This window comes from Anastrepha obliqua, chromosome 2 (genome assembly GCF_027943255.1).
Source record: "Anastrepha obliqua isolate idAnaObli1 chromosome 2, idAnaObli1_1.0, whole genome shotgun sequence".
NCBI classification, from domain to species: Eukaryota; Metazoa; Arthropoda; class Insecta; order Diptera; family Tephritidae; genus Anastrepha; species Anastrepha obliqua.
In genome coordinates, this window is record NC_072893.1 from 36077729 (window position 1) to 36095765 (window position 18037).

General features: G+C 39.6%; 3 protein-coding genes across 3 annotated transcripts in view; 2 read left to right on the forward strand and 1 right to left on the reverse strand.

Annotated features, from left to right (window-relative positions):
• The first annotated feature begins 316 nt into the window (after positions 1–316).
• Positions 317–8826, forward strand: LOC129238997 (xenotropic and polytropic retrovirus receptor 1-like). Its single transcript, XM_054874254.1, has 8 exons — positions 317–473; positions 538–960; positions 4441–4702; positions 6978–7345; positions 7413–7755; positions 7834–8000; positions 8061–8194; positions 8593–8826. Exons 1-8 carry the CDS (start codon positions 405–407, stop codon positions 8798–8800), a joined length of 1974 nt encoding a protein of 657 aa, XP_054730229.1. The 5' UTR covers positions 317–404; the 3' UTR covers positions 8801–8826.
• Positions 8827–13298: 4472 nt separating this feature from the next.
• Positions 13299–17592, forward strand: LOC129237535 (xenotropic and polytropic retrovirus receptor 1-like). Its single transcript, XM_054872342.1, has 8 exons — positions 13299–13420; positions 13487–13879; positions 13964–14225; positions 14290–14660; positions 14727–15069; positions 15145–15311; positions 17092–17225; positions 17292–17592. The coding sequence occupies exons 1-8, from the start codon at positions 13352–13354 to the stop codon at positions 17491–17493; spliced, it is 1941 nt and encodes a 646-aa protein (XP_054728317.1). The 5' UTR covers positions 13299–13351; the 3' UTR covers positions 17494–17592.
• The window catches only part of LOC129237534 (dynein axonemal heavy chain 6), a 43244-nt gene continuing 42780 nt past the window's right edge, over positions 17574–18037 (reverse strand). The window contains exon 39 of the mRNA XM_054872341.1: positions 17574–17992. Within this exon, the coding sequence (XP_054728316.1) occupies positions 17636–17992 (357 nt within the window). The 3' untranslated portion in view covers positions 17574–17635. The remainder of the gene's footprint in view (positions 17993–18037) is intronic.

The following is an 18037-nucleotide window of genomic DNA, read 5'->3' on the forward strand; positions in this document are numbered from 1 at the left end:
CGCGCAATCAGGTGAAGGTTTTCGAAACAAATGCCAGCAAAAATAAAAATAAAAAAATACGAGTTTACTTGCAGGAAATTTAAATTTTTTCCGGTACAACATGAAACTCTGTACGGTAGTATTTCAGCCCTTACCAACATTACATGCGTTTTTTGTTTTTACTTTAATTAATAAAAATAAATATTTGACATTCCAGCCTAGGCAAAGAAATACTATATAAAATAGATAAAGAAAACATACTAACAAAATCGTTTGTAGTTTTTCGAAAAAAATATTTACAATTTGAGTCTCAGTTTGGCATTTGAATGGAGCACAACAGCGCGCAGCAAAGATCGTAAATATTTAGTAGTAAAGCCAATCAAATGCAAGACGGCGTTCATATTCGCAACTTCACCTCTATCTAAATGAAATTTCAACAAAACCTCGAAACGCATCTAACACCCGAATGGCGCACACAATACATAGAATATGGCGTAAGTTTAAGCAATGAAAATTAGCCGCTTTTCTGCGTCACTCTCATTATTTTTTTTTACGCAGCAATTAAAAGAGTTGATTTTCGATGCCGTAGCGCATGCGCCGCCGTCAGGCAGCGTTGAGCTCGATGAGCATTTGTCTCATTTCCAGCAGCAATTTTTCGAGGCCTGCGACAAAGAATTGGAAAAAATCAATATGTTTTACGAGGCCAAATTGGCTGAGATCATACATAAATACACAAATTTGAAGGATGAAATGAACTTGGCCAAGGAGTTGTCAGACGCCAGCATATTGGCACGCCCATCGGTTCGCATTAAAGCCCGATTTCATAGAGCAACAATAGATATGACAAGGATATTGACACGCAGGGCCAGTCACGATTTCAAGATCGCATTTAGTGAGCTCTACTTGAATGTGATACTTTTGCGTAACTATCAGATTTTGAATTATACCGGATTTCGTAAAATACTTAAGAAGTATGATAAGGTAAGGTGTTTGAGTGGTGTGTAAACGTATACAGGGTGTTTCAACGAGGATTATCTTTCTAATTTCTCTCAAACTTTTTATAACTCCAAAATGGAGCTTCGTGTGTATGTAGTTGCCAATCTCCTATCGGACGCGTCTACAGCCCTCGAATAGGGGAATGCTCGACAGATGTGTGGAGTAGGTGGTAAATAAAATACCACCCGCCGACAAAAACAGACAAATATCGACTTGATTGCAATCTTTTTGACATCGAGGTGCAAAAAAAGAAAAAAAATATTCGTTAAGTGTCTGTCTTACAAATAAGCGGTTAATTGGTCAGAAGGCAACGGGAAGCCACTAAAGTGAACTCTCAAGAAAATCATTTTTTTTGTCGGGACCACCAGCAAGTGCAGCACTCAGATATTAATTAAGTCCATTGTACTAGACTTGGATTCCCTTTTAATTTTCTTTAAATCTACTCGACCTCCGAAGAAATCTGAGTAGATCTTGTGGTGCCAAGGAGCCAAGGGGGTCGCTTCTTAACACATCAGTGCCAAAGACCTTAAACCTGATTCGAGCGAAGGCGGGGCAGACGCACAGGAAGTGGTCCGCCGTCTCATCCTCCTCTTCACAAGCTGGGCCTTGTGCTCTGAGATGACCACCCGTTCCATGTGCTTCGCCCACAGAAAGTGGCCCGTCATCAGTCCAACCGGCCGTCTGCACTCTCTTCTGCTTGATGACAGGAAGGGTTTGCGACAGTCGATCGGACGTGACAGGTAACATAAGTTAAGTTCATCTGCAGCCTCTCTCAGCCTGCCAAGCTCGCTTGTGGGTTGTAGTAAGCCATTTGCTAACTGTGGCTTTGATGGCCGCAGAAAGGAGTGGCAAAACGGGCTTTGGGCCAAAATCATACAACACTGATTTATTAATTTTTATGGAAAAAATGAAATTATGTCTTTTTAACATTTGAGAGGCAAGATATATATTTTTATTGGGTTTTCACAAAGGTGTATTGTTGTATGTCACACATTTTAAACGCGTAATTATATAAATGGTTTCGAGACCTCTAAGCATTTATTTAACCTTAAACAACTTTCGGACATAGAACAATAGGACACCTTCTAAATCATCTAATATTTGAAGAAAATGAAGCGTTATAGAGGATGTTTCCTTAGGTGGAAAATTACAAATTCAAACAAGTACAGGAAACAACTACAAGGTGGTGTAAAATTAATCATCCAATTTTGTTTTTGAGTAACTTTTTTACTAAACAAAAAAAAAAACAAATTATTTTGAGTGATGGAAATCTTCTTTTTAACTTTTACGCGCTCCATTGTTTGCCTATTTGCATACTCCAGCTGTCTAGTTCGCAAGTGTCAAAAATGATTGACGTAGGACGCCATTTGCAAAAAAAAAACCAAAAAAATGGTTAGGTTAAATTACGATAATACGAAGGCCCAAAGGGACAAATAATCAAAGTCGTCCATTGTGATGTCATACAGCGCGGGAAAACAAAAGAAAATCTGAAAAATGGACGAACAATGCTTAGGTAAGCACACCTGCCAAAATAGAGAGCTGCGGCTTTATTAGCCTCAGACGTTCCCTTCAACTTTGCACTTTAGTGCACTAACTCAGTGCTCACTGAGTTGACGTGACCTTCTCGAGGGTCCCCTGTCTGGCCAACTCATCAACCCAGCAGTTTTCCGCTATGTCACTGGGTTCCCGCCCAGATGAGCCTAATATCGAATTCCCCGACTAATTTCGAATGCACAAACAAAGATCTCAAAGCCCTAATTACCGCCTGGCTGTTGGAGTAGATATTTATTTACCAATTTGCCTCCTCTACAGTAATTGCAGAAGTAAGCAACCAATCCACTGCCTTTTTAATTGCGGCTACCTCCGCTTGGAAAATATTATAGTGGTCCGGTAACCTAAATATGAGTTTGTTTCCTCGCAGAATACTTTACCTTCAACCTTACCGTCCAACTTCGACCCATCCGTGAACATTTTTGCTATGCTTTGTCTCCAAATGTTGTACCGCGCCCACTCCTCCCATGAGGGATATGAAAGGATTTATGCAATGCAAAAAAATATATGAATTTTCCGATTGGGTGATTAATTTTGTGCCACCTTGTATTAGCGAAATAATTCAGGTTTTTTAAATGTAGATAGTAATTTCATGACATTGGCGAGGGAAAATGATTTCCATTGCTTTCGTCTGAGTTGCACGAACTATGGATGACTCCTTTTCTATTCCTTGTTCGAGCATTCTTGATGTCTTATAAATCGATGATAGATAAAAATTTCAACGCACTGATTAATAGCAAATGATTTTTGCCGAGAGTGTCTCAGTTATGTGATTCTAAAGCCCTTGTTTTCTAACTACTTCCTTTAGCGATTGAGGAGGTCACAGCGTCTTGACGTCTTAAATCGATGATAAATAGAAATTTTATAAGACTGATGGTAGAAAGTGACTTAAGTTGAGACCTTCTGATTCACACGAAAAGGCGTGATCTAGCGACTTCTTTCTACTACTTTTTCGAGCATTTGATAGCGCTATATACAGATGGCTCCTTCGGCTTTGCATGGTCTCCAAATGACTATTGGCGTTTGTTAAGTCTTTTCCAAACAGATATTTACTCGAATGTCTGCCATTGCCAGCCGAGGGCGACCGGTAGTAAAAAAACTGTTTATATTATTTGTAGTCTCATGCCCATTGACGACCGCCATAGCCGAATGGGTTGGTACGTGACTATCATTCGGAATTCACAGAGAGAACGTGGGTTCGAGTCTCGATGACACAACAAAATTAAGAAAAACATTTTTCTAAGCGGTCGGCCCTCAGCAGCCAATGGCAAACCTCCGAGTGTATTTCTGCCATGCTCCTCATAAAAAAAATATCTGCCGTTCGGAGTCGGCTTGAAACTGTAGGTCCCTCCATTTGTGGAAGAATATCAAGACGTACACCACAAATAGGAGGAGGAACTCGGCCAAAGACCCCAAAAGGGTGTACGCGCCAAATATATATATAAGTATATATATAGTCTCATTTTTAAACTGCAACCATTTACGTTCTGTAGACTCTCCTATGACACCTTCTCTATACATGTCGCAAATGTCTCTGGCTTCGTCGGCAGCTTTTTTACCTCGATGAAAAGCAAGGAAGAGCAGTTGTCAAAAATGCCTCGTGGGTATTTCATTTCTAAGTCTCTTATGAAAAATTAAATAACTCAAAAATTCAATTAACAAAGTTTTGTAGAGCAGAAGGAGTTCTTTCGAATGAATACTTACCTATTGCCAAACAGCAAACAAATTGTTGTAAAATAAGAGAAAACATAAAAACTCTATGAACTTATTCCCCAACCAAATATTTCAAGTTTGGTAATTCTTTTAAAAACTCCAAAACTTAAATCTTCTTTTGGAACACCCTGTACTCGTACATACTATAAGTATTAAATATTTCCTTGAATTATTTTCGTAAAGGAGTCTTTGATCTTCTAGCACATTCGTCGTGGATCGGGCCAGAATTATTTTACATCGATGGTGGAAAACGCCCCGTTTCATAAAAATCGAGAAACCAAGGATCTTTTGAAAAAAATCGAAGACATAATGACGTATAATTTAGAGAACGGTAATAGACATAAAGCTATGCAAAAACTTCGTGTGCCACCGCTTGCCGACCAATCGCACCCATGGACTTCGTTTCGTACGGGCTTTTCTTTGGGTGCACTTATCATTCTGGGAATTATGGTTGTTTTATCTTGTGAGTAATCGCGAAAGTGCATTAAATTACGTGAATTTGTTTAAATTGATTCGTATTGCTTCAGTGGACAGAACTAAAGTTGAACACACTTGCCATAATTTGCCGTAATTTGACTTAACTATCAGGCTTGTCTTGATTTCATATGACTTGACTTTGACTAGATTTTATTGGCACTCTCTTGATTTGACCTCACTGGTCGTGACTTTGACTTGACTTTAATTAGTTTGGCTCGATTTCATTTGACTATACTAGACTTGACTTTGACTCGAATCGCCTTCAATTGACTTGACTCCAGTTGCCTTAAGCTGATTTGCTTTGAGTTCTTGTTCTAATTTGACTTTACTTTGATAAAACTTTACTTGATATGACCCGAACTGACTTCACGCGAATTAACTTTGACTCTACTTCAATTTTATAGTATTATTATTATTAGAAGGCCATTACGCACTGCGACCAGAGCTGATCTATTGTGAAAGGCCTATTTTGTAACCCTAGAGTTTTAGGCTTTTTAGAAATTTTAGCACAGTTTTGGGTTTGTTGTTCTTAGTATAAAATTTGGCTTGACTTTCGCTTGACTTAAATAGACTTTGATTCGACTTCAATTGATTAGAAGTAACTTGATTTGTTGTACTGGTTCTTTTTTCGATAACTGCAAACCGTCGGCTGGGTGGAATATCGCTCTATCTCAGCAAATGGTTCAATACCGTCCTGTCTCAGAATTCAGTTGCGGAATACCCTATTTCAGAATTTGGTTGAAGAACGCCCTACCACGGTTAATCAAATTTTGATAGGGTGATCTTCTACTCAGCAAAGGAAATGAAATGACCTTATCAAGTTCTGATTTTATTCGAATTGTAACTGATTCAGCCTTGCCTGACTGCTACTTGACAAAACTTTGCTTGATTTGAATGGCCTTTACTTGGCTTGTTTTATTTAGTTTGCTTTTGAATTTGCCTTGACTTGACTTTACTTGTCTAGACTTGGACTGACTTTGCTTTGGACTCAAAGATTTGGACAAAAGATTGCCTCATTTTCAGTTTGACGCAACATCTTTTGACTTATTTCGGTTTGATTTCAATGGCGATTTAGTAGATCTTGATTGACTTAACCCGACTTCACTGATTTCTCTTGGCTTGAGGCACTTGGCGTTTTTTGTTTTTAACGAGGTGTAAAAGCAATCGAAAACCTTTGCCACTGTGGGCCTTTAACGCCGCTGAAAGCACCTCAAGTCCGACAGTTCATCCTACAGGGCTACCCTTTTTGGTAATTACGTCTGGAGGCCGTCGTGAGCAATAAGTTCAATCGTCAGTTACATTCGCCTGCTGTTTGTCTTGCTGCATTTTATCCATGCGACAGTTGTGGCTGCTGTCGTGTTCGTCTCGCATCATTCCTTCACCTCCAGTCAATGTTGCAAAGTTCCACGATAATTCGTGTTGCAAAAGCTTGTGCCGCCCTCCACTTTTCATTCGACTCAAGCATTTGTGGAATTAGGTTATTGAGCGTCAGAAGTATACCAGTTTTTCTTGCTAGGTCATCGCGTTCCTTAGCAAACCTGCTGCAATAAAAGGCCACATGTTTGACCGTCTCCTCTTCGCCTAAGCATTCTGGATATTTTTGGAAGAATCTATGGCCGCTTAAAAGCTGTGCTAGGACTGATGTTTCCGTGTTTTCGAGAGATCCACTTGTTAATCCATGGGATCAACCTATGCGTCTACCGGCCTTTCGATGACTGGTCCCATTTTGATTGACATTCAGCTATGAAGGTGGAACGTTCTGCTTGTTTGAGTTCCTCTGTCGGCTTGGTACCTTGCGAGCAGTACAACCTCTGCTGTAAATCGGTACAGTACTTAGCGTGAGGTGACGGAATTTGACTTGACTCGGGTTTACTTAACTCGTCTGACTAGACAGACTATGACTTTGAGGCCATCCGCTTTGGCGAAGTTAAGCAAAGTTGACTAGGCTTGCAAGTCACTTGATTTGAACTAATTTCGACTCGAATTAACTCGATTAAAATTTACTTTATTATTATAGTTTCTCTCCAATTGATTTCAATTTGACTCACCTGCACATGACATGAATTGATTTACTTCTATTTAATGTATTTCAACTGAATTTGACTAGAACTTGCTTAGCTGGTTACTCGGCTTGATTTGACTTGACTTGTCTTGACTTAGCATGAGTTGATTAACTTTTATTGACTATTATTCTTATCTACTTCGGTTTACTTGATTGATGTTTTCTTGGTTGATTAATCCCAATTGTTATGAATTTCTAGTCACTATGAAGGTCATCGACGTGCATGTCGCTGCATGTGTGCTACTCTTCCGTGGCCCCTTCACTATGATTTTCTTCCTAGGATTACTCAGCTTGAACTTCTACATCTGGCGACGAGTGGGCATCAATCATGTGCTCATATTCGAATTAAATCCTCGTAACTATTTGGCCGCGGTGCAAATTCTTGAAATATCCGTTATATTTGGATGTATACTGTCTTTGCTCACGCTGTCCTTCCTGCATTTCAACTACTTAAGGATGCCACCATATGTATTTCCACTCGCTATGCCGTTAATTATGTTTGTCTTCCTCATCAATCCAATTCGTATATTTCATTACCAGTCACGTATGTGGCTGCTGCGGCATCTGGTAAGTGCTAGAAACTAAATTATGTTCAACTTCTGATAACCATTTGTAATTGATTTGATTTTCCTAGGGTCGCATCGCTTGTGCACCATTCTTTCAAGTCGTCTTTGCCGACTTTTGGTTGGCGGATCAACTCATTTCGCTCGTGGCACTCTTCGTGGACTACAGCCTCATCATCTGCTACTACACCACACCGTTCGATTGGTATCAGGCCAAAGAGCCCACAACCTGCGCCAGCAATCGTCGTTATGCAACCATAATGCGGGTGTTGCCCGCTTGGTTTCGTTGCGCTCAGTGTTTACGGCGTTATCACGATAGTCCTAATCGTGATAAGAAGCACCTAATCAATGTTGGCAAATATGCAACTACTTTTTTTGTGGTGTTTTTCGACTTCATGAAAATGCACTATGCCGGTGAGTAGGCCTCATTTGTTTGGACAGGATCGAAAAGTTTTCATTATTTCTTATGTGTTTCGATTTTCTTACGGAAAGCTTCATACAACAGTCGGCTAGAGAATCCTTTTATGTGGTTGTGGGTAGTAGCTGCTATCGTTTCATCATCGTACGGTCTGACGTGGGATTTTCTAATGGATTGGGGCATCTTTAGTAGAGAATGCGGCGAACATAAATACTTACGCTCACAAATTCTCTATCGGGCGGTGGGTACATCGTAAAGAAAAATAATTGAAATTTCGCTTTAAATATCCATCGATTTTCAGAGTTTCTATTACTTTTTGATTGTGGAAAACTTTGTGCTGCGTTTTCTTTGGGCCTACGTGTTTTTACTGGATGAAACGCAAGTGGTCAGTAAGAGAGTTATGTCCCCTATAGCGGATATATTGGAAGCAATACGGTAAGCGAACAAAAAAAAGTGAGTGATGGGTCAAGAAAGTTTACGAGTAAGACTTCAGTAATTTAAAGAGGCAGCAGGCGCTTGCCTGCTGAACTCTTTTAACCCAATACTTGACTAAGGTTGACAGCAAGGTGAATATATTAAAGGTGGCATCGGTAAATCAGTTGGATTATTTTTTCCTTTCGCCGTGTCCATGTGGCTGTCAGCATAGAATGAAACAAAGCGAGTTCATTCTTTGTTTTCTACTTTGCCAATACTTTGCTTTGACAATTAAACGTACAAAACATTGTTGTTTGGCCAGTGCCACCACCTTTAATGAATACGTCTTGGTTTACAGTATTGTCTGAGAATTTTTGCTTCAAATTGTCTAAACTTTTTGTTTCTGTTTTTCTATCTAGGCGTTTCTTATGGAATTTTATTCGTTTGGAGAACGAGCATTTAAATAATTGTGGCAAATTTCGCGCTGTACGTGATATCTCAGTTTCAGTTCTTGAACAGCCCTTGCAATCCTCAATGTTTTCTATCAGTGACACCTTACATAATTGGCAAAATCATAAGAAACTGAAATCACCAAATAATGCGAAGAAAGACCCGAATGTTGTATAAGTTTTTATAAGTTTTTGGTTTTTTAGAATACGTTTAAAACTATTCACATTCATTCATATATGTAAGTACATTTGTATGCAATTTAGTTGGTTATTGTAAGTATCGAAAGTGAGTCATTTATGTACGTAGGTATGTGCCACCTTGATCAAAAAGTTCCCGGAATGTATTCAGCGAATTCAAAAATAGGATATTATCGCCTTCAAAGTATTCCCCATCAACTGCAACGCACTTATGCCAGCGTTTAATCCAGCTCCCGAAACATTGCTCGTATTTTCAGTATAACCGAGCCGTTTCAGGGCCGTTTTCGAACTTTCCATTACTTTAAGGGTTTTCTCTTCATTACTTCAGTAGTGGTTTTCCGATCAAACAGAAAAAAAAGCGCAGGGAGCCATATCAGGCGAATCCAATGGCTGTTGGATAGTATTCCTTTCGTTCTTGATCAAAATTTCGCGGAAAATGAGTCGTTTTTTCAAAATCCCTGAGTTGTTTTCTCATAAATCCTTTCTTTCTTGACGAATCGCTTCATGTAAACATATAACGCCCAAATAATAATCTTTATTAACTGTCTGAACTGCTGGCAAAAATTTGTGGCGTAAAATACCGTTATATTCCATAAAAACCGTGAGCATCGCTATCGTTTTTGACTGAAAATTACGTAATTTTTTTGGTCTTGCTGCATTCGGTGCTCTCCACTCATTCGCCTGATGTCAGGATTGCATGCCGTACTCATAAACTCACGTCCTGTCTCCAGTAGTGATGCGTTTGATGAATGTCTGGTCGGATTCAGCCTTGAAAATCAAGTCTTTGGGGATATCAACGAGGTCTCTTTTTTGCATGAAATTCAGGTCTTTTGGGATGGAACTTTGCAGTGGCGCAAACACAACTTATGAACTGCAATGTCTTGAATGGATCCATAAGCCTTGCTCAAGTCCTCTGCCTGATGGTTAATTTGCGGTTTTTGCTCAACTTTTATTTTCTTTATTGATATTTTCATCAATATTCGTTGTCGATGCTCTGTCGACGACTATGATAGGCATCCTCGATGGACTCATGATGTCTTCTGAAGCGTTCATGTCACTCGTAAACGGTTATTTTCTTTAGAGTATTACCGAAACAGTTTCCCAACATTTCTGAGAATTTCGAACCAAAGAATCCATTTTTAACGCAAAATTTACCTGCTCGTTGTTGCAAATTCAAATTCATTTTTAAAACTTTAAAAGATCGAAAACCATTGCAGGCACGCAAGGCGGAAGGTGGCGTAACTTTTACAAATGTCAAGCAATGACGATAGAATTTGGTAGGAATGTTAATCATAGATGGAGCAACCTCAAACAAAAAACAAAAAAAAAAACAGAATTGGAATCAGTTGACTTAGAGCGTCACCTGGCGGTTGTTTCGGGAGCTTTTTTATCAAGGTGGAATGTATATAACGTAGTGCATATGTATTACGTGTTAAGAAAGACCCTTTTAAGTATCGAATGCAAGATTTTTTTTTTTAAATTGCATTAATAATATTTATATTTTGTCAAAAAAGATTCGGGAATTGGTCAATAAGGTACAGGATATTTATTATTCATCCATTCATCAAAATATTTTTCGAACGCATTTTTCGTAAACGACTTCATTTCTGGCCTTGAACTCTTTTTTTTTGGATGTCTTAAAGTAGTACTTTAAAGTTTCGAAATAGAAAGAAGCTGGATCCATATAACATTGAACATCCTGGTTGTTCGATGATATTTGTTGAGTTCTTGGCTCGTTCACAGTGATAGCCTTGACTTTTCAGAGAAACTCGCTCTCAAAAATGACATGCAACGCCTCGATAATATCCTTCATTTAGTGTTTAGCCTTTCTTTAAAATTTGACATGCCTTTAATCGGACTTTTAAAATAATCAATTCCCATAGTTTTTTGACAAATTTAATTAGCTATAAAATCGTTAATGAAGACAAAACAAATATTTCGGTGTAATCTGTAAAATGTATCATAAGTTAAACAAAGTATTAATATTATAATAAATTATATTTTGAGTCGAAAACACTTTTAATGGAGTATTAATGGAGCATCGTAATTAGTCCTTAAAACCTTTAGGAAGGGCCTCCTGTCTACTCAGTAGATGGCTTAAATGAACACTTTTTTATTTCAATTTTCGAATGGCCTCTGAGCGTGACACTTTGGCGCGGATTTTGGAATGGCGGCCTCGTCCACCTATTCTTGTTTGAAAATGCCTCTTCGATCATTCGGTGTGGGCTGCAGAGGCATGTTAAATGATTTTTCGTGACAAGAAATTAAAGATATGGACTTGGAACATTTTTGGTCTCAACAGAATGGCACGGTGTGCCACACAACCTAAGACGCAATCGATCTTTTGCGCGCCATGGTCGATAATCGTGTTATTATTAGCTTTCTCGATGATGTCAAGTGGCTGCAATTTGACGTCGGTCGATTTTTTTTGTAGAGCTCATTAAAGAACCGATATTATGTGGTTAATACAGCAACAATTCAGTCACTTAAGGTAATTAACAAGCAATCCATTGCTGGGATAAAGCTAAATCGTTACCAAGGTCTTGGAAATCTGGGTTAACAGAATGCGCTACTACGAAACTAGTCAAGGCAGCCACATGAATGAAATCGTTTCCATAAATAATGGAATCATTAATCATCTCTCGATAGCGCAATCCTTTTCAAAATAACACCTGTTATTGGAAAACCCTTTACGTTTCGATAATTCCTGTGAAGGGAGGACCTCTCTGGGTAGGATCTCTCCGAGCCGTTGGATACCAAACAAGGTTTCAGACAGAGTGTCTCACTGCCTTGTGACTTCCTTAACCTGATGCTGAAGAAAATCGTTCGAGCCGCTTATAAGAACGTACACTTGTGGGCGGATACCGGTGATATTGACATCCTCGACCTTGACAACTGCTCTGTTAGTTCTGGCTTTTCCAAATTGGATAACGAATCAAAACGAATGTGACTTCGTTTATGTGGGAACCATCATTGACACCGATTAAAATGTCAGCCTTGAAATCCATCGGAGAACGTATGGCGCAGAAGCTTGGACGTTGAAAACATCCGATGAAGCGTCTCTTGGAGTGTTCGAGAAAAAGATTCTGCAGAAGATTTTTGGACCTTAACACGTCGGTGGCGACCAGTTTCGGCTACGCTGGCTGAGTCATGTCATCCGAATGGATACAAATGCTTCGGCTCTGAAAGTACAGGGTGTGCCAACATTTATGTTTTTATGTTTACTTTATTATGCCATCGATATCGGTTTCCATCGACCGTTTCGTTTTCTCGGTAAAAATATGTCCCAAACAGTTACTTTCCGGTCATGTAATGGCATTTCATGGATCTCGTGGGGATTCCCAGTTCCAATTTTGTTTATTCACGCTGCCAGAGAGGTTAAAATGTGCCTCGTCAGTCATTAAAATTTGCTTCCAAAAATTGGGTTCAGTGTCAACCATTCGAGCGATTGTTTGGGCGTATTCCGAGCGACGTGAATGGTCTGTCGGCAATATTCTTTGTGTCAATTGCACTTTATACGGAAACAAATTTAAATCATCCTTTAAAATACGCCGCATTGTGGTTTCACTGACGCCAAAATGCTGAGCGCGACAACGATACGACACTGTTGGCTCCTGGGCAAGGCTCTCCCTCACTGCTTCAATAAGTTCATTGGAACGTCTTGGTCGTTGTTGAATGGCATGTTGACGATCTCCTACTGTCCCGTGCACAAAAAAATTCGACACCAAACGACAAATAGTATTGCCGGACGGTGCCTGTTTGCCGCGATACTTTTTGCTATATGCGCGTTGAGCTAGAACAATAGAACGACTTTTTTCGATGTATGGCGTCACTATTTCAGCGCGTTGTTTCGGCGTAAAGCGATCCATGGTTGAAATTGTACTGAATTGACGTATCGAAAACATGTATGTTGAAGTCGATCGGTTGGTAAATGACAAAGTTATTCAGCGTTTACATACCGACATAAAAGATGGCGCACCCTGTATTCGATGCGGTACCAGAGGTAGAGGAAGGCCACCTCTTCATTGGAAAGATCAGGTAGAGCAGGACTTGGTTCCACTTGGAGCTTACAACTGGCACCGGTTAGCCTGAGAAAGAAACAACTGGAAGATCAAGAAGAAGCAGAATAAGAAGGCAAGAAGAAAATTCATTGTTTGAAAATTTTGATTTTCGTTTTTTTGTCCAAAATGTACACAATTTTCGTGGTTAGCGACCGAAAATTAACCTTCAAATCACTTTTTCAGCCATTAAGTGTCATAAACACCGTAAAATGGGCGCTACCGGTTTCTACAATTTGATTATAACAGCAAATTTGTTGAAATTTAATAAGTTTGTGCAGAAGTGAGTGCCAATTCGATTTTTAATTGATTAATTAAAATTAATGAAAAAATATTTTTATAAACTTCATGGAAGTTCAGCTTTCCTGCTGGGAAGTTATTTATATTAGAAATACTCAAGATTGAACTCCTCAAGAAATATGACATTTTATTGCAAAGATTAGATTTATATTTTCTGTATATATTTATTAAAAATGAGATTCTCGCAGAAGCTTGGAACATTTTTGACACCAGAATGGCGCAGTCAATACATCCACTATGAGGTTAGTAGGCTCTGCTTGAGGATATGTGCCGCGAGATAAGTTATTAAGAAGGAATTAAAATTTCAGCTCCTAAAAGAGATGCTCACGTCAGCCGTTGAGAATGCGCCGACCGATCAATCAGACCTTCGTGCAGTTCAATCATACTATGCGATCTTCGATGACAGATTCTTCGAGCGTTGCGACATGGAATTGCAGAAAGTCAACACATTCTACGCTGAGAAATTGGCCGAAGCTAAACGGAAGCACGCTGCCTTAAAAACGGAGCTAAAAAAATCGCTGAATGCAGCCGAACAACGAGGGCGTATTTCGATTATAGATTTCTCAACGATACTGCCGCGACGCAAGACAAAAGATTTTCGTTTTGCCTTCAGTGAGCTGTATCTTGGCTTGGTGTTGTTGCAAAACTATCAATCGTTGAATCATACGGGTTTTAGAAAGATACTGAAGAAACACGATAAGGTGTGTATGTAGCAGTATAAAACCACTGTTACTGATTATTAATGGTTATTCATAAAACCCCAGTTGTGATTTGCTCACTTTCAGTTGCTGCGCAACCCCAAAGGTAAGCAGTTTTTCAATTCAAATGTCAACTCTAGTTTTTTCTATACCAATCGCGAGATAATGAATCTAATACACGACACCGAGGATGTTGTGACCAATAATTTGGAGGGCGGTGATCGACAGCGTGCCATGAAACGCTTACGCGTACCACCACTCGAAGAAATACATCACCCTTGGACTTCCTTTCGCGTCGGCCTCTATATGGGAGCACTAGTCGTTTTAATTTCTGCACTGCTCATTTCATGTAAGTGTCTTGCAAAATTTACTCTTTACTCAATCTCCCGTACATTTGTCTATTTGACATTCAGGTGGCCTCTCAGAATTGGGCCCAAGCGATTGGGATGTCACCATTCGTCTTTTTCGTGGTCCCTACTCCATAGCTTTGTATCTCGCATTAATCAGTATTAACATTCACGGTTGGCGCAAAGCGGGTGTTAATCATGTGCTCATTTTCGAATTGGATCCGCGCCAATATCTGACGGCGGCACATGTAATGGAAATGGCTGTCGGTCTGGCGGTAGTCGTTACAATCACTATGATTGCGTACATAAATGCCAGCTACCTGCACATACCACGTTATGTTTTCCCATTGGCACTCTTGATTGCTGTGTTTACTTTCCTAATCAATCCCATGCCGATATGCAATTACTCTGCACGCAAATGGTTTCTTAAAGTACTGGTGCGTGCATGTGCGTGTAAGTATTCCACCACGGCGTACGATCCTGACCATTTTTTAAATTTGCAGGGTCGCGTTATGGCTGCGCCATTTTTCCATGTAGGCTTTGCAGACTTTTGGCTCGGCGATCAACTCAACTCACTCTCTTACTGCCTTGTGGATTATGCGTATACGGTATGTTTCTATTGCACAAATTTTGATTTGGACGTTGCTCTGGAACCGCATTCGTGCTTGGGCCGCAATCAAGTGCTCTTCCCGGTGGTGCTGGTGCTGCCTGCTTGGTTTCGTTTAGCTCAGTGCTTGAGACGTTATCGTGACACAAATCAGTATTTCCCGTTCATCGTGAATGCGGGCAAGTACTCGATGTCGTTTGTTGTGGCCTTGTTCGGGTTTCTCATGGCCGGCACGCGTTGTGAGTATTCGAATGTGTTGTAAAATTTATTTCACTGGATAAAAAAGTGGTGTTTACGATGTGTTTCCTTTGTAGACTCATATGAATACTTCTTCGATAATCCATTTGTATGGTTCTTTATTATCTCGAATATTGTGCAGACCGTTTATTGCCTTGCCTGGGATATGATTATGGATTTTGGTGTGTTCAAAAAGTTTAGCGGAGAAAATATATTTTTGAGAGACCAATTGCTTTATTCAACGGTGAGTAGGACTGAAGAGTGAACAAGATGAATCATTAATATGACTACAAAGAATTACAATAACAAAAAATAAATTCACATGGAAGATCCTGACGCCTTCAAGTGAAATGTTTTTCGAATATTATTCGACCAGTGCGTCTAGAAATGCCGATTGTTCAGAATTAGAAAAAAAAATCCTGGCTTGTCCGAATTTCTTTTACCGGTTCTATTTATGTATATCTTCTTCTTGATTGGAGCGATAACTGCATACGCGATTGTGACTGAGTTTAACCAAGCGCGCTAGTCGTTTCTTTCTCGTACTAACCGGCGCCAGTCGGACGCAGCAAGGGAAGCCAAGTTCTTTTCCACCTGAACTTTCCAACGCAGAGGAGGCCTTCCTCTTCTTCTGCTCCCATCAGCTGTACCGCATCGAATACTTACAGAACCGGAGCGTTTGTATTCATTCGGACGACATGTCGAAGCCCACGTAGCCGCTGGATCTTTATTCGCTGTGCTATGTCTATGCCGTCGTAAAGTTCATACAGCTGTTTGTTCCATCGCCTACGAAACTCGCTGTCACCAACGTGCAAAGGTCCAAAAGTCTTCTGCAGAATTTTTCTCTCGAAGTGACGCCTTATTGGATGTTGTCATCGTCCACGCTTTTGCGCCATATGATTGGACGGGCATGATGAGAGCCCTGTGGAGTGTTAGTTTTGTTCCTCGAGAGAGGAGTTTTCTACTCAAATGCCTAGTTAGTCCAAAGTAGCACTTGTTGGTATTAGAGGTTCCGTGTGCAGAAGTCCACACAAGCAAGGAAAGTCCCTCATTGCTATTAACGTGGGAGTGGCCCTAAAAAACACCCAACTGAATTTCATGACAAATATTTTATTTTATATATAAAATATATTTTTATATATTTTATCACGCTGTATCTCTGCACTTTACTAAAAAAAGAAGAAAGAGTCTTCTTTCTATTGAGGAGTTACGAGGGTTAAAATGTTCCATAGAAATGCCCTTTGTGGTTTATTTCCATAAAACTGCTGGACACCTTCTATTCGTTTGTCCGGCATTATTAAAAACGCGTTTAAAATGCTTGGGAGTCCCACTGTTTGAGGGTCTGGAGGACGTCTCAAAAGCGGATCTCCCAGCTCTGCTTAGATTCGCCAAAAGCTTTGACATCCATTCTACATGATATCTACTTTCAGTATTCATAGAGGCTGGTCTCCATCTGTTATCGCTAGGGACCAAAAGCTCTATGTGTGGCTTAATGTCAACCAGGCTAACCCAATCTAACCTAACCTAGACATATCTATTATGTAAGGATCATATACTTTCTGAAGGTGATTTACCATAAGAATATGCAAAAGTAGTTTTTTGCGCTTAACTACAAAAGAGCCCAAAAGGCCCATCTAAAATGTTCCACAATGTATGGATCATACAGTTTCTTATGCCGCCTTAGCATAAGAGTGTGCAAAAGGGTGAACACTTGTTTTTGTCCTCGATGCCAAAGTCTATTGACGCAACCTGGTTATTTTTTGTGAGTTTGGAGAAACCTTGTAATTTTTGTTAAATTGGAAAAAAATTCAGAACTTGCACTACTGAGATTAATATATTATTATTTATAGGGGATATATACAATACAACCCTAACTTAATTAGCAAACTGGCTACTAGGGCCTTCAGTGCTACTGATATTACTTAGAAAACTTTCGGTATTTGTCGTGTTTAGCGAAAATACCTGAACTTTTTAATCTTCTTGCGTTAGCTGATTCACCTAATCATGCATTTTTTTTTCTTTTTCAGAGTTTCTATTACTTTGCAATAATTGAGAACTTTTTATGCCGTATATTTTGGGCACTTAAACTTTATATATATCAGCAGGACTTTTTGACGGTATTTCATAGCAATACCATCGCTAGTTTGCTGGAGATGTTCAGGTGCCGTAGTTCGACGTCCTTAATGCTGAGTAGTAATAGTAAAATTGTAAAATATTTTACTTCCAGACGATATATTTGGAATTACTTTCGATTGGAGAATGAACATCTCTTCAATGCTGGCAAGTTTCGTGCTGTGCGCGATATTTTCGTAGAACCAATCGACCCTGATAATGAAGTGATACTGCAGCGCATGATGGATGAGGTAGACGGCACCACTAATCGGTCATCAAATATGAGTGGCGATGTAATTGACATGAAGGAAGACTGAGGCAGACTAAGATTACTCAATATTGCATATAATGGACATAACAGGTCACAATGAAACTGTGTTCAAATAAAGATGTCTATTTGCATTTATTTTTTGTATAACAAAACAAAATTATTCTAGTCACAAGCAAACTTATAAATGTCTAGGAAATATTATCAGCAACGCCAGAAATTAAAGCAGTGCCGCGCAAAATCCAAAAGTCAGGGGAATTTTTGCTTTCCAACAAAATCGATAGAATGAAATTGGTTGAGTGACCCGTTGTCGAGAGTACGCCAGAGCGCGCTTGTGTCTTGTAAAGTGGTGCATCATAACGTTCTCCCGGATTCAGGGTCAAACATGGTATAAAACGTATAACCGGTAAACGACTAAATAATTCGCCATGTTCCGCATCGCAGAGTCCACCCCGTCGCGAGTCCCAACGTGCTGCCTCTATGAAAATGCCGTGCACGTTGATGCCGGAGTCATCCGATTCAGGTAGATTGCCATATAGAAGCTCAAACTAGAAAAAAAAGTTTAGAATAAAAATGAAGTGAAGTGACAGTTA